At 46.1% G+C, this 16,517-nt stretch overlaps 2 protein-coding genes across 14 annotated transcripts in view; one reads left to right on the top strand and one right to left on the bottom strand.

Annotated features, from left to right (window-relative positions):
- Positions 1–12,877, bottom strand: part of LOC308495690 (ankyrin repeat domain-containing protein 26-like) — a 90,998-nt gene extending 78,121 nt beyond the window's left edge. For 5 of the 13 annotated variants that reach the window (XM_081080663.1, XM_081080668.1, XM_081080665.1 and 2 more), the window contains exons 1-5: positions 12,448–12,852; positions 8,911–9,025; positions 8,575–8,748; positions 3,117–3,223; positions 1,678–1,815 (exon numbers count right to left, since the gene is read on the bottom strand). In XM_081080663.1, the coding sequence (XP_080936789.1) occupies positions 1,678–1,815; positions 3,117–3,223; positions 8,575–8,748; positions 8,911–9,025; positions 12,448–12,698 (785 nt within the window). In that variant the 5' untranslated portion in view covers positions 12,699–12,852. Of the gene's footprint in view, positions 1–1,677; positions 1,816–3,116; positions 3,224–8,574; positions 8,749–8,910; positions 9,026–12,447 lie in introns of all 13 variants that reach the window. The other 8 variants (XM_081080658.1, XM_081080666.1, XM_081080664.1 and 5 more) reach the window with 3 other exon arrangements.
- A 2,651-nt stretch (positions 12,878–15,528) lies between these two features.
- Positions 15,529–16,301, top strand: LOC308495688 (ras-related protein Rap-2a-like; the record flags this gene model as incomplete). The annotated part of the gene is made up of 1 exon (XM_081080655.1): positions 15,529–16,301. One exon carries the CDS (start codon positions 15,529–15,531, stop codon positions 16,078–16,080), a length of 552 nt encoding a protein of 183 aa, XP_080936781.1. The 3' UTR covers positions 16,081–16,301.
- Positions 16,302–16,517: the final 216 nt, after the last annotated feature.

The following is a 16,517-nucleotide window of genomic DNA, read 5'->3' as shown; positions in this document are numbered from 1 at the left end:
TTTACAGGTTGTCAGAGGATCAAATAGATAATACAGCAAAATTGTAAGGCAACGGAATAAGTTTTTTTGAGCTTTAGTTTTTGAAATTATTTTGGAATTCCAAATAAACCTAATGTGTGCTTTTCATAGGTTCTATTTAACATTCAAATGTTGCAGTTTACAGAAAATGTTTTTAATTTTGGTTATCAGCTACTCTCTTTGTGGTTTGTAATTCAGTACATCTCAGCTATTATGTAATTTGTAATTAAATGCGTTTAGAAATATGTTACCTCAATAAGGTAGATAACATAACTGCCCCTATTATCGTAGCTAATCACACCAGTGGCAGAAAAGTCACAGAAGTCAAGACCTGGCTTGGACTACTTCCGTCTCATGTCTACCTGCTGAAACTCTGACCTATCAGATCTTTCTAACCTTCCTAGGCATCCCCAGTTGACTTGAAAGATAGAACATATATGCACACTCATGAGGCGTGGAAGGGGTGCAGCTATTCTAACACCAAGTAACCTCCTTTAGATCCAGAGCTTTCTGTTTACTGGCTTCCATGTCAGGCAAAACTTTAAATATTCTGAAACCTGAGGGAGAGTCAAGTCACTGGCCAGATTTTCATTATTTTGGAAAACAGATCACTGAGCCTCATCTTAACTAAGGAATCACAGGCAAGTTAGTGTCTACTCTGGGAAAGGCGTTATGGGACCTTCCAGGACCTAAGGAAAGATACTCCATGGGATAGCAAGTGGCCTTGGGGTACAGATCTGGTAACAAAGGAGAAAGGAAAGTCTGATCTTTTCCTGCAGCATTACTAGCACCTCTCTGACAGCTCAGAAAGTTCCAACTAACATGTGCTGGCAGAAGACACAACAAGACACTCCAAAGGGTAAGTCATCATGAGGTTTGGGCTAAGATGTGGGCCCCGCATAGTTTTTCAGTGTTAGGGAAGGCTGTGTGTGGCTAAAGCTAGAAGTCCTGGCTCCCGGGACAGGGAGCTGGTGCTCTGGAATAGGGGCTGAGAATGTAAGCAAGCATCTGCATGTCAAGTTAAAAATATCGCCACTTCGAAGTCCAAATGTGGAAAACCATGGACACAGAGGACTCGGGATCAGCAAGGGAACCTGGGAGCACGGGGAGTCATGACGACAGGATCCGTTTCTATAGCAACCATGCAGCAACACAATCGATGGAAACCAATGAATGACCAGAATGACCTTCCTTCCCTCTCCATCTGACTTGTGAAAGAGGATGGTCCCCCTTGGACTTAGGGAACACTCTGGCTTCTTGAAAAATTCAAGGGGGGAGCATAGCCAATAGCCTCCAGAAAATACAGAATTTCCTGCTAAACTGTACATTTTACACCCCCAAATAACTAGTAGGAAAAGTCAGAGAAGAGACATTATTGGTACCTGACACACAGGGGTTATGCTTGGAATGAAACGGAGAATGTGGGGATCCCTAAAGATAAAGGTCTTCAAAGTTCTGGGATAAGGAATCTGTCCCTTTGCTACGTCTTACACGTCTGATCGTTTGCTTGGTTTCTGGCTAAGGATGTCTACTAACTCACTGCCATTCCCCCCCTGCCTGACCCCAGTTAGGACGTCTCACCTGTTCCCTAAGAAGTAACAGTTCAAGTGTTTGGAAGCCCAGTTTGGTGATAACTAGCATTTCAATGTACACACTTACTCCTTCAAACCCTTAGAGAAAGCATATTCTTCCGCGGTGCGCCCAGTGTCATCTCGAGCAAAGACATCTGCACCTGCCTGAAGCAGAAGCCGGACTGTATTTGAGGACTTATTCCTTGCAGCAAGCATGAGGGCTGTTCTGAAATAACGGAGAGACAACTTCACCCTTAGGAACTTTCAGTTACGTACACAGCAACATTGAGAGACTTTACCAAGTTCAATACAGTGCTTATCTGTATACAATCGACCATTTACATGCTTAAGTGTTCATCTTTGTAAATTATGTCCAAGGCTAAAATGAAGGGACATAAAAACAAAAAAAAAGCCTCTTGCCCCACTGGGTATTACCTAGAAGGTGCTAATTTAAAGTTCTCTAATAGCCAAGTAACTCTGCTGAGGTCACTTAACTGAAGTAGGTGAAGATTTCAATGAAGAATTTCCCGTTTCTTCCTTAGTCTTATATATGGTGCATCCAAAGTCAGCTAGAATTCAAGTAAGTTAAAGCTACTTGGCAGGCTCAAAACAATAATATTAGTGATAATTCTAGTAAACATTGTCATCGTTGAGTTAACGGTGCTCATAAGCATGTGCTGGGCACTGAATCACATGCCAGGTCATGACACACGACCGTACTTGAAGGAGATATTATTTCCCTCGTTTCCACATCGGGAAACATGTTTGGTGATGACAGTAATGTTCCCACGGTCACACACGTGACACGTAGGAAAGCTGAGCTTTTAACCCAGTCCTGAGTGAACTGAAAGCCCATCTCTTTTTTAATCACCCATCTATGACTTGTTTCATTAAAGAAGAAGTTTATTCAGTTAATGTTGTCTTTCTCCCTTCTACCCATACCAATTAAAAATGATTTAAAAAAACATCAAAATAGACTAGAAATGAAAAAAGAATAAAAACTGAGGAATATCTGGTAGTAGTAATTCACAGTCATTTAGGGAAAACCCTATAACATCAGTATTCCTTCAGGAAAACAATTTAAAGCAGAGTCATCCAAACAACAAAATCAACTCCTATTTATGTTTAACGTGCATCTTTTAAGGAAACCTGAATACACAGTAGAGGTTAAAAAAACTGTCAGAGAGACTAAACCCAATATTGTATCATAAACTAAGTTAGAGTCCATACTATACAAAACTAGTAAAATTACCGTGAAAACCCTTTAGCTAATATAATACCATGTGACCAAAAACTGCAATGACAAATGACATCAGTCGATATCATAAATGAATATGAATCCTGCAGGATACGGTTCTTCCTGTTCACCAGTCAGAATAATTGCTATTCTACCTAACTGACGATGTGCTGATATTTTTCACTTTGTAATTATAGGTTAATCCTCTTCTTCTTAATTTAATCTTTCTGACTTGAGTAACTGTTACCGCTCTAAAACAGTTCTAAGTTAAAAAACAAACAAACAAGTACCTTTTCCACTTATCAACTGCATGTATGTTTGCATGTCTCTCGAGTAAATATTCCACCATTTTCGGGCAGTTCTCATTCACAGCAAATAAAAGTGGTGTAAAACCAAACTGTAAAACAGAGAAAACAATTTATAGCTTAAAAAACTACGTAGTTCTAAATTGAATTTGAAAACTCATAAAAGATCCTCTAAACTTGAACATACACTAGAGAAAGTAAATAAAAAGTAGCCCTCTGTGTTGTCGTCTGCTGCTCCTTCCCTTTAAAATATCCTCCCCCTTCCTCTCCAACAGATGGACTTCCACCTCATTCTCCAGAACTCCCTTCAAACACTGACAGTCCTGGTGCCAAGAACTTTGCTCCCATCACAATCTCTATCGCACTATACTGCAGTTATTTTATCGTTCCCCACCTGAACCCAGAGCCTTCTGAGGGCAGGGGCTATTCTCCATCCCTGTATCTCCAAGCTCGAAAACATAGACGTAAATGCTTTAAGTCGTTTCATTGAATTGATAACCTAAATAATTATTTCTGGGGTAGTGTTTGTTACATTATATTCCAAAGAATATGTACTTTAGCAGAAATTAATTACTGTGCCCCAGTAGGAAGATTCCAGAAAGATCACCTGTGTTTGAGAAGTATTATAAAACTGTGCTTTATATGGTTATTACTAAAGAAGTGTTTCAGGTTGCTTAATCCCGATTTGACAATACTTTTCTGTGGCAAACATTAACGTTTGAAATATCACAGAATTTCAGGGATACAGTTCGGAGAGCTTTCCAACAGAGGTGAGGTTTTCTGCAGCTTATACAAACTTGCTTGCTTCTCTTCTATCCATGTTCTCAGGATCCCAGATGTCAACTTCAGGCTCTCCTGCTCCAAAAGGGTCACTAAGGAAGTGGACTCTAAATTAAAAAGAGTTAGGCTTCAAATGACCTTTGATTGCTTATCACTAAATGGTCCATTGGTTTTCTCCCATTATAAGACGATGGGTTTTTATCTTAGCTGTTGGTAAGCTCAATGTGAAATTTTATTCTCAGTTACAATGATAACCTTGGGACCCCAATGCCTATCTACTTTCTGAAAAAATCTCTTTTTTATTCTGGTTCTATTTTAATTGCTACTTAAAATTATTTTATAGCTCAGGCAAAATGTAACTCCGAAATAAAATATCATGGCTTATCAGTTCACGTTTTAATGCTGATCTATATGGATGATTTTTAGCATCATGAAAGCGACTAAATCACTTGCATTTTTAAGGAACCACGTTGAGGAGGATGATAGAATACTGCCTGCAATATGCATAACATCTACAACTATAACCATCATTGACCTCATAAGACTTAAAGACATTTCAATGGGTATGATTCTTTATAGGACATATAATGAAAAAGGAAGTTTTTTGGTTTTTGTTTTTTAAAAAGAAAAACTTAGAATTCTAGCTTGAAAAACTCACTCTCATTCTAAGGAGATTAATATAGAATACATATAATAAATCAATATAGACTGTCTTGAAAATCTTGAAGCGTTTATCAAAATATTCTATAAAACAGGAATCGCACACTCCAGTGCTTACGGAGGCAAAGAAGGTGACCCAAGTAAGTGAAGAACCCAGGTGGGGACAGTGGCACACTAGGGAACACATGTCTCATATAAGAGGTGCAGCCTCGCCACAGGACACCCAACTGTAGTCAGGGCTCAAGGGGACCAGGCTTGATTCTTTCAGAGAAGCTTGACATCCTTACTTCTTCATGAGTCTCCAAAACTTTCGATGTTGACTCAACATATGGAGGCAAACGAAACATATTGAGGAGCCATAATTAGTCCGTGGCCCACTTGGAATTTTTTATCTGCTGTTTCCAAATGTTTGTGTATAATGTGAATATTTGTATGTAAAATCTTTCTGTTTTTTAGTATCATATGCTTCATTAAAAAACTGGGCCCCAACATGCAATAAAACTGTCATTTAGACTCATTACACCCACTTCAAGAATTTTTCCCATTCTTATTCAAACCATAATCTATTTGTATTCATTTTTCAGATTGTTAACCCAATGGATAATTACATTATAGAACTGCTGACACTAAATTATTGACACTTCCCATCTGTATTGCTACTAACTTCACGGGATTTCATGTTTAAACCTACCATCGTGATTATGCCACGGCTCTATGAATTTCACAGACATACTGAGAGAGTTTATCACACACCTTCGATCATTGCAGCAACATTTACGGTGGCCCAGAAATGGAAACAACAAAACTGTCCTTCAATAGATGACTGGATAAAAAAGATGTTGTATGCAAACACAATGGCATACTACTCTGCCATAGAAAAAAATGAAATGCTGCCATTTGGGACAACATGGATGGATCATGACAGTATTATGCTATGCAACACAAATCGGACAGAAAAAGTCGAGGACCATACGACTTCACTCATATGAGGGATATGAAACTGAAAGCAACAGACGAACAAGACAAGGAAACAAAAACTCACAGACACAGACAACAGTTCAGTGGTTACCAGAACATAAGGGGGGACGGTGGATAGTAGAAGAGGGTAAGGGGGGTCAAATATACGGTGAAGGCAGAACTGACTCTGGGTGGTGAGCACATACTATGACATATAGATGATGCATTATAGAAATGTACACTTGAAACCTATTTAAATACAATAACCATTGTCATCCTAATAAATTTAATTAAAAACAAAGAAAAGAAAACTGGAGATTTACAGAACAACAGGCAAAAAAAGCAGGTTCACAATTTCCTATTACTGCAGGAAAACCCCGCATGCAGTAAGCATTTGTTGATCTAACAACCTGAGCACAAACAAACATGCAAAACTCTTTTTTTTTTTAATTAATTAATTTATTTATTAGTTTCAGGTGTACAAAACAAGGTAATACTTAGACGTTCATCATTTATATCCCTCATACTGTGAACCCCCCTGCCCCCATCCACTATCCCTCCGACCTCACACTGAACCATCACATTATATATATAAAATTATAGTTGGCATTCATTAATGTTTAGCTTCTGATGTACAATGCCATGATCAGGTATCCACAGTATCCCTGAGGTGGTCTCCCAAATAGGACGCATGTCCATCGGCAAAACTCTTAAAGGGCCCGATTCTATGCATTAGGAGACCACCCATCAGCAAGTTTCTAAAGATTCTCAGAGCACCAGTGAATGACTGATGGCTGAAAGGAAAAAGGTGTTCTTCTTTAAGCCAGTAGATACTGCCAATGATATTTCCTTCCACTTCTCGAGCCCAGAGGTACAGACAGTTCAAAAGTCAGGCAAAGAGTGTTGGGAAGGAGAGAGCTGAAGGAAAATCACCTCTCAAACTCCACCTCTTCTAGAGATTTCTTAAGTATTTGAGATCTGCGAATTGATATATTGCACTAGTAGTTCTTAACCAAGAGTTGTATCAGAATCTCAGGGAAATATTTCTAAACAACACATGTCCAGGCCTTATTAGCTTTACATAGTCAAAACCTTCAGGAAGAGCCTAGCTTGTAAATGGTTGTGAATGTTTTTAAAGTTCCTAGGGTGACTGTGATTCGCCAGCATAATTCTAGCCAAGAACTAGTCCAGTAGACGATCACTTCAGTCTCCTCTTCTCTCGCCTATGTCACCAATTTCCTCTGATATTGAGGATTAGGCCAAATAAAAGTGGAAGAGACATGTCACTTATGAAAACCACACTTAATTTCCTGGGTAGGAGTGGAAACGGGATTAACAATTAAAATGCAACTTGATTTCATTACTGCTAAACTCCTTACTTCTCATGGGACAGTCTACATTTCACAGCAGAGTTTAGACTCTTACCTAGGTGGCTCTTTCTGCCAGAACAGATGATATGTCACTTAATTATCTGTCTTTCCTTCCTTTCCCACTTAATTGCCACCTGTTCACTGTAATCTGGTGGATTCGGAGCCTTCCTAGATGTGGTCTTAGGGGAATTTAAAACTCACTAACTCTCTCTCCCAAACTAAGGATTATTATCCCCCAAAACTGAAGAGGACCTTGACTAAGCATATAAACTGAAGGAAAACAAAAATAAAAAAACCTCTGTTTATTAATTAAACTTATTGGGGTGACATTGATTAGTAAAATCACGTTGGTTGCAAGTGTCATTTCTATGATACAGCATCTGTATATCGCATTGTGTGCTCACCACCAGAGTCAGTTCTCCTTCCACCACCATTATGTTTGACCCCTTTTTCCTCATCTATCACCCCTCCCGCCTTTACCCTCTGGCAAATATTGAACTGCTGTCTGTGTCCATGAGGTTTTGAAAAACCTCTTCTTGTTATTTCCCCTCAATAGCCAAATTTCCAAATTGCCCTGCATATTTCTGATAGTTATTTCCTTTCCCTTTCCTTTTTACCTCTTAGGCTTTAGCCAATGAAAACTAAATAGCTTTATATAAATCATTTGTTTATAAATAGCAATTTGTCAACAGCGGGAAGATTACTATGATATTGTAAAATGCTTTTGTTTGTTTGAGTTTTAAGGTAAAGCCGATTTCAAAGGCAAATTTTGCTTTCCTGCATTGTTTTGCATTAATTGGAAAACAACTCGGACGTGAAAAAACACTTAAAAAAGGAAGTGTTGCCTGTTACAAGTGTTGTTTTCACAAGTAATTTATCATAAGTGCATAAAAGAGAGCTGTGCCCTCTACTGCTACTTTAGAGGTATCATCACGTAAAGTAAAATTTTAGAAAATTAAGTTCCAACTGTTTGCATTCAGGGAACACTTGAGCTTCCAAAGGTGTAAAATTGACCCTTCCTCTGTCAACCAAGGGCATTCCTGCTGGGGTTGCAGTGGCGAGCGGTGATGTATGTCCAAGAACAAAAAGGGGTGAACGCGTCCCCATCACCTGCTCCCTCTGTACACCTAAAACCCGCCCAGCACCTCCGCCAGCCTGAGCAGGAGCCCCACTCCGAGGTGGAGACCCCAAGGGGGGCCGTGGCTGGCAGAGTGGCTAGGAGCACAGGCCGATGCCCTTGCTGGATGTCCAAACGTGCTGGCCCTCCTGCCCCGATCTTCAGAATCCCCGAGGCCTGGGGTGCTCAGGGCCTGTGTCCTGCTGCTTCCCCTCCCTACCTGCACCCCCCAGCTCCCTGGCGGGACCCAGGCTCACCCATCTCCTAGGCCCTGCCCTGCAGCAGCCACCCCCACATACTTCCCTCCCCCCGGGTCGTCAGTCCTTGGTGGGCTCTGAGCCTGCCACCCACTCCCACGCAGTAACAGGACTGTTACAGGACAGAGCTGGGCCCTTTCTGTGGCCACCTCATTTCCCCTTCCTGACTTGGCTTTGGACTTGTTTCTATGGCGACAGGGAGCGATGTACAGCATGCAGTATATGTCGACTAGAAATAAAATGCTTGTGACTGAAACACACGTATAACAAATATTGTGTAAATACAGTCTGTGGATCTATACCTCATTGGTTGCTTCCATATCTGCCTGATGTTGCAGCAGCTGTTCAACTATCGCGGTGTTTTGCCCTATGGCCGCGTAGTGGAGAGCCGTGTTGTCACAATCGTCCTTCACATGTGGATCCGCTCCATGTTGTAGTAGGATTGTTGCACACTCCTCTTCCTGGCTCTCCACGGCCTGTCAGGATTACGTCATTAAATAAACGGTAAATTATGGGAATTCAAAGTAAGCATTCCACAAGTTTCCACAATTAGTTATAGTTAATTGAGATAAATTCATTTTTATTCTAAATACTAAAATAAAATCCATCTCCTGTTGACAGAGCTGGCTACCACATACCTTTATTAGAGCTGTCTTGTTTCTGTTGTCACCGAAATTCATCTGGCATTTTTTCTCTGCTAGAAGAGTCACCACTTCCGAATGGCCAAAGGTGCAGGCCAAATGGAGAGCAGTCCTATGAGGGTGAGAGGACATTTAGGACATTACAGGGCACTGTCTCAAACATGCAGCTCTGCACGCAATTGTAAACATGACACGCCACTCCAATGCCTTCAGAACCAACATGGAGTTTTCTTCTGCACAAAGTACAATATTCACGAGCTCTGCTTACTCGCCACACTAAGGAAAGAGCAGCCTATGTGACTACAGAGAGCATGCCCTGGGGAATCAGCTCAACTCGGTTTGATCCTAATTTAATTCGACCACTTATTAGCTGTCCCTTAGCCTTTGTGTGCCTCCATTTCCTCATCAACAAAGTGGGGATAAAAACAGTAGTTAACACTGTTGTGGGCTCACATGGGAATCTATGTAAAGTGTTTACTTAGGTTCCTAGCACAAAACACACAGCTCAGTAACTGGTAATATTATCAGAATTATTACCATCACTACTACTTTACAAGACAACATTTCAATTAAGTAAAATGATATCATTCCACCTACTTTGCAGCTATGTTTTAAGGATTAAGAAAGAACACTGTATTTCAGTGGTTCTAAGATGCTTCTTTTCTCATATTTTAACACCTCTGACTCTGGAAGGCAATGTACAATTCAGAGTGCCTTGAAAGTATAGTTGGCAGCATTTAAATAATTTCTTACTGGTATTTACAAGAACCGGCATCTTACCACCCTGACGTGAAGTGAAATAATGGAAACACACCAGACCTTCCGCAGTTCTCGTCATAAATTGGCATCTAAATAAATGTTCATTCTTAAGGGCATCATGGGGAAAGAGGACTAAAATCACAAAGTAATTCTTGTTTTGATTTTCAAGAAACTTGAAGCCAAAGGAGACTCAGCATTCAAGTGACTAAGGATGGCTCCTTTCATTGTCTGTTTCGAGTCATAGATTATATGAAAATCGGACGATTTCCAGTGATCGATACTCATATTTAATACTATTGTACACTAGGTAAACAGCAAGTTTGGTTACTGTTCACAATGTCCTAACTGTAGAAATCCTTTTATTTGAAACGAGGGAGGAAAAGCTTCAATGGAGATTAGGTACTATTACGTCCATTTACAATTTTTCATTTCGCTCCTACTGGGCAACATAAAGTTTTTAAGGATGAAGAGGGCCTGAGAGATAGATTCTGAGAGTCCCGAGTAGACTGTGTCTGCTCCGTAACAGTTATTCAGTGTATATTTGATGAATAAATGGATTGAAAGAAGGGATAACTACAGCTGGAGAGTTCAATGTTTTTAAACAAAATGTTTATAGTAAAGCAGTACTTCTGCAATAGTAATAATCACTTATATGTGCTATTTTTGATTTCCATAAAGACAGAACCAAAATGATGAATCAAAAATCACTTAATGTTATAGGTAATGAAGCTCTATATAATAAAAAAATAAGTGTGTACAGAAATATAGATACATGAACTTCTACCGGCACAGATAAAAAGACTGCCTTTACTTCTGAAGAGGCTAAAAGTTGCCAGAAAATACCAATCTTTAAAAAAAAAAAATTGAAAATAGAAGTGAGAAATTGTTTTAATCTGTACAAGATTCATATTCCTGGGAATAATGAAATATTACCTGGGACTACTTTATTAATAATAAACTGTTACTAGAATTTCTGTATATGTTCAGTGTAGAGATCAGACTTTTTAAAAAAGAAAATGTCACTGTACAAATACTCAGTAATCAAGTTTGCACATATTTTTGGCTAAAATAACATCGTAGTCTGTGTGTGTGTATAATCAAAGGAATTCTTTCTCCTTTTCCAATCTACCAAAGTACATCTTTGCATGTAAACATGTATGTATTATCCATACCACCTTCAGCGGTCTCAGGTAATTCCATCCTACAGATGCACTGCAATTTATTTACGAAATGTGTTGATGTGAGTTTTTCACAATACATTGATATTGTAAGCAGTGCTGAGAAAAGCAAATTGTATGTGATTTATATAATTATTTCATAAAAACATTTTAGCACTTGGAATTGATGAGTAAAGGGAATATACATTTTTAAATGTGGTACTTATCACCAAAATGAAAAGTCACCAAACTTTGAAAAGTCTGAAGCAACTTTAATTTGAAGCAGAAGTACAAGTACCATGACTCCTCATCTTCTCAACCTTTGAGGATGGAAAAGAAGTTTTCATTTCTCTTTCAACTTTAATTCCTTTTTTTTTTTTTACCTGGGGCACTAAATATTGGTCACTTATAGATACACAGAAAGAACTTGGTCCAATTCAAAATTCGAGCGCTTTTTTCTGTTGATTTCAGACACTTCTCTATAAAACAAAGATACACTTTTCCCTGATATGTGTATGCTGTACATAATTTGCAAGTACCTTTTCTTTTATTTTGTTAGTATTATTTTCTGATATACAGAGACTATTGATTTCTTATATTGCTCAACCAACCTTCTGAACTCTTGGTTTTTTTGAAGTCTTCGCCAACATAAAAAATTGTATAAATAGGCATTTCTGTTTTCTTCTGGTACCTTCCTCATTTTGTATATTTATAATTTTTAATCTACAGTACATCTGGAACTTATTTTTGTGACATGAAAATCTAACAAATTTTCTCCAAATACTTAACAGGTATTTCTCCATCATTCATGAGTAATTCATATTTTCTACTAACGCGAAATGTCATCACTATGAAGCTCTAACATCCTGCATATATTAGGGTGTTTGGGCATTTTCTGCTATATTCCAATCATTTATCTCTCTTTTCAGCTCTTAGTAAAGAAATGGTGGCAATAGAGCACCCGTTGACACCTAGAAGGGCAAATCTTCGTCTACTATGCAGAATGATTCTTAATTTTATCACTACAATCAAAGAGACACCATGTGCAACCCAAAACTTTTAAAACCCTGAGAGTTTAGTTGGCTTGTGGAAAACTGATAACTAGAGGAAGAGCACACGCGGTGAGAAAACGAGTCTTCCTAGACAGACCACAGCCATCTTCCACTGGAAGCTTCCCTTCTAAGGCCCCTCAATAAACACCATACATACATGGGTGGACACTGATGTAAAACGGATACTGGGTTTTAGCTGATTTTTTTAGCCCACAAGTCGCTCTATTATGGGAATCAGTTTTCTCATTACGCACTTTTCTGTAGTGTTTAACAACATGGTCTAAAACTGTGCACATCAAAAGTAAAATGCTTCTTTTTCAAATGCTATACTTCTTTTCATTTCTATTACTGATATTTAGTTGAATTTGTTTAAAATTGTCAGTAAAGTGCTTTGTAAGGGGAATTATGAGTGACGGGACCTTGAGAGTTTGTCCTGGTGCTCACCACGGCGGCCTGGGCCCTGCCCCCGGGGTAAGGGCCCCACCAGCGTACCGCCCCTCCCAGGCCCCTCTCCCAGGCCCCCGCCGCCTCCGGCCCGTGCCCTGCGGCCCCCCAGGCCCGCTCACCTCTTCTGCAGGTCTCTGTCATCCAGTCTCTCTGGATGGAGCGAGAGCAGCCTCTGCACTTCTGATACGTTGCCCCTGGCGGCAGCTCTGTAGATTTGTATGCGATCTCTGCCTTGGTTGCAGTACCCGGACTCCGAGGTGACCCCACCTCCGGCCTCAGGCTGCCAGCCACCACCATCGCTCTGGGGTCTCCTTCGGAAACCCAAGCGGGACCTGACCTTCTGAAGCCCAGAGCCAAAACACTTCTTCATGGCCAAGCCACGGGCTTCAGAACCTCCTCCGCACTTCTCACGCCTGTTTTCTCCGCGCCCAGCCAACAGTAGCCTCTAGAGCAGCCAACTCCAGTCGCCACAGTATCCCCGCAGGACAGCAAGGCGGTTTGGAATCTCTCCGCCCGGAACGGCCGTCACCAAGCAACGGTGCACGGGGCAGAGGCCGAGGGCTGCGCATGCGCACAGAGCCCCGGGGCCAAGGTCAAGGGCACCCGGAGCCCACGTGCAAGGCCCAGGCGCCTCAAGCTTCAGAGGTGGCCTGTGGGCAGCGCTGAGTTCCATTCGGACCTCGGTGGGCGCTGGCCCAGGCTTCTGCTGGGTCGTCTGAGCAAAATGAAATAGGAAATTTCATTTCCTGAATTAAGAAAACAGGTATGTAACAGGCAGAGAACTTGGGGGAAGCAAAAACCATAAATGAGAGAAGAAAAAAAAAACTTTATGTACCCTAAAACTGAAATGTATTAATTTCGATGTATAAAACACAAAAGCATTTAAAAGCTTGATTTCCCAGAGAAAACTCTTGTATTTTGAAACGTTTTATTTTCAACCTCAATATCTATCACCTTAGACCCAAAAATCTTCTTTAAAAATTGGAGTATACTTTGTACTTATCTGCTTTTTGAATAAGGCCTGTGAAACTAGAAATCTCTTTCTCTTTTCAGTATATATGTTAAGAAAGAAAGGAAATTTGCTGTTTTGCCTCAGGATTTCACCGATTTATTCAGTCTAGAATGGCCAGAAAAGATCCACATTTCCAATCGATCCACATTTCCAATCCTTTCTTTAGTTGGTATTATATTCACTTGTCAATTTGTGACAACTGGACCAGTATTATTATAGCCGGTTTGATTTTCAGACACCTTTTTAAAAAGCCACCTTAGGAGGCTGGCGGGCAGCACTGCGGGCCCGCGGCTCGGGGGGCTCGGCCGGCTCGGGGGGCTCGGGCGGCTCGGGGGGCTCGGGCGGCTCGGGGGGCTCGGCCGGCTCGGGGGGCTCGGGGGGCTCGGGCGGCTCGGCCGGCTCGGGGGGCTCGGGGGGCTCGGGGGGGTCGGGCCGTTCGGGGGGCTCGGGCGGCTCGGGGGGCTCGGGCGGCTCGGGGGGATCGGGGGGCTCGGGCGGCTCGGGCGGCTCGGGCGGCTCGGGGGGCTCGGGCGGCTCGGGGGGGCTCGGGGGGGCTCGGGGGGGCTCGGGCGGGCTCGGGCGGCTCGGGCGGCTCGGGGGGCTCGGGCGGCTCGGGGGGCTCGGGCGGCTCGGGGGGCTCGGGGGGCTCGGGCGGCTCGGGGGGCTCGGGGGGCTCGGGCGGCTCGGGGGGCTCGGGCGGCTCGGGCGGCTCGGGGGGCTCGGCGGCTCGGGGCTCGGGCGGCTCGGGCGGCTCGGGCGGCTCGGGGGCTCGGGCGGCTCGGCGGCTCGGGGGGCTCGGGCGGCTCGGGCCCGGCTCGGGGGGCTCGGGCGGCTCGGGCGGCTCGGGGGTCTCGGGCGGCGCGGCTCGGGGCTCGGCCGGCTCGGCCGGCTCGGGGGTCTCGGGGCGGCTCGGGGGGCTCGGGGGGCTCGGGCGGCTCGGGCGGCTCGGGGGTCTCGGGCGGCTCGGGGGGCTCGGGGGGCTCGGGCGGCTCGGGGGGCTCGGGGGGCTCGGGGGTCTCGGGGGGCTCGGGGGGCTCGGCCGGCTCGGGCGGCTCGGGGGTCTCGGGCGGCTCGGGGGGCTCGGGGGGCTCGGGCGGCTCGGCCGGCTCGGCCGGCTCGGGGGGCTCGGGCGGCTCGGGGGGCTCGGGGGGCTCGGGCGGCTCGGGGGGCTCGGGCGGCTCGGGGGGCTCGGGGGGCTCGGGCGGCTCCGGGGGCTCGGGGGGCTCGGGCGGCTCGGCCGGCTCGGGCGGCTCGGGGGGCTCGGGCGGCTCGGGCGGGTCGGGGGGCTCGGGGGGCTCGGGCGGCTCGGGGGGCTCGGGCGGCTCGGGGGGCTCGGGCGGCTCGGGGGGCTCGGGGGGCTCGGCCGGCTCGGCCGGCTCGGGCGGCTCGGGGGTCTCGGGCGGCTCGGGGGGCTCGGGGGGCTCGGCCGGCTCGGGCGGCTCGGGGGTCTCGGGCGGCTCGGGGGGCTCGGGCGGCTCGGGGGGCTCGGGCGGCTCGGGGGTCTCGGGCGGCTCGGCCGGCTCGGGCGGCTCGGGGGGCTCGGGCGGCTCGGGGGGCTCGGGCGGCTCGGGGGGCTCGGGGGGCTCGGGCGGCTCGGGGGTCTCGGGGGGCTCGGCCGGCTCGGGCGGCTCGGGGGGCTCGGGCGGCTCGGGGGGCTCGGGGGGCTCGGGCGGCTCGGGCGGCTCGGGGGGCTCGGGCGGCTCGGGGGGCTCGGGCGGCTCGGGGGGCTCGGGCGGCTCGGGGGGCTCGGGGGGCTCGGGCGGCTCGGGCGGCTCGGGGGGCTCGGGCGGCTCGGGGGGCTCGGGCGGCTCGGGGGGCTCGGGCGGCTCGGGCGGCTCGGGGGGCTCGGGCGGCTCGGGGGGCTCGGGGGGCTCGGGCGGCTCGGGCGGCTCGGGGGGCTCGGGCGGCTCGGGGGGCTCGGGCGGCTCGGGCGGCTCGGGGGGCTCGGGCGGCTCGGGCGGCTCGCGTTCGCTGCTCGCCCTTAGTTCCTGCCGGCCCCCGCGGGGCGCATTGCCGCCGGGATCGGTCCATGTCTTGGGCCGCCGCTCCTTCCGCCGGCGCCCGGGGGGCCGCGACAGCTGTGAGGTGGGGGCGGCCGCGGCAGGCAGCGGTGCCGGCCGCCGGGGCAGGGTCCGGGAGCTCGGCGCGGCGGGCGTAGGTCTATGTCGCGGGCGGCCGCGGAGGGACGATGCGCGAGTACAAAGTGGTGGTGCTGGGCTCGGGCGGGGTCGGCCAATCCGCCCTGACCGTGCAGTTCGTGACCGGCACCTTCATCGAGAAATACGACCCCACCATCGAGGACTTCTACCGCAAGGAGATCGAGGTGGACTCGTCGTCGTCGGTGCTGGAGATCCTGGACACGGCGGGCACGGAGCAGTTCGCGTCCATGCGGGACCTGTACATCAAGAACGGCCAGGGCTTCATCCTCGTCTACAGCCTCGTCAACCAGCAGAGCTTCCAGGACATCAAGCCCATGCGGGACCGGATCATCCGCGTGAAGCGGTATGAGAAAGTGCCAGTCATCTTGGTTGGGAACAAAGTGGACCTGGAAAGTGAGAGAGAAGTGTCATCCAATGAAGGCCGAGCCCTTGCTGAAGAGTGGGGCTGCCCCTGTATGGAGACTTCTGCTAAAAGTAAAACAATGGTGGATGAACTCTTTGCAGAAATTGTGAGGCAAATGAACTATGCCGCGCAGCCTGACAAAGACGACCCATGCTGTTCCGCATGTAACATACAATAGCATTCAAAAATGGCTCTCCTGGACAGGATTTGCCCCATATCCTAGGCGATACAAACGCCGTCTACTCGACTGCGGAGTTTGCAGGACATGTGGTGTGATCTACAGTGAAATAGCTGCCCTTATTCAGAATTCAGCCGTGATTGTCAGTTGACGTCTCTGAGTAACATTTGGGTTCAGTAACTACAGTTTTCACCATTGTCCTCAGTCTCCTGTATGCACCTGCAACTTTAAGGCATAGCCAATCGATCTTCAGGGTGATCTCCTTTGAAAGCTATGATGGCATGGTCCCTGAGTTGACAGAAGCAACTATTGTATAAATTAAAAATAATCACAAGAGAGAACCCAGAAGAATTCCTGTGACCACTTACAATTAAAATATTTTGTCTTCTTTAAAAAAGAAATAAGTAAAGGAGAAATATTTTCCTACGAGAGTACTG

The sequence above is a fragment of the Rhinolophus hipposideros genome (assembly GCF_964194185.1).
Source record: "Rhinolophus hipposideros genome assembly, contig: HAP1_SCAFFOLD_140, whole genome shotgun sequence".
NCBI lineage: Eukaryota > Metazoa > Chordata > Mammalia > Chiroptera > Rhinolophidae > Rhinolophus > Rhinolophus hipposideros.
Note: the sequence above shows the minus strand (reverse complement) of the source record. Positions and strands in the feature narration are given on the sequence as shown.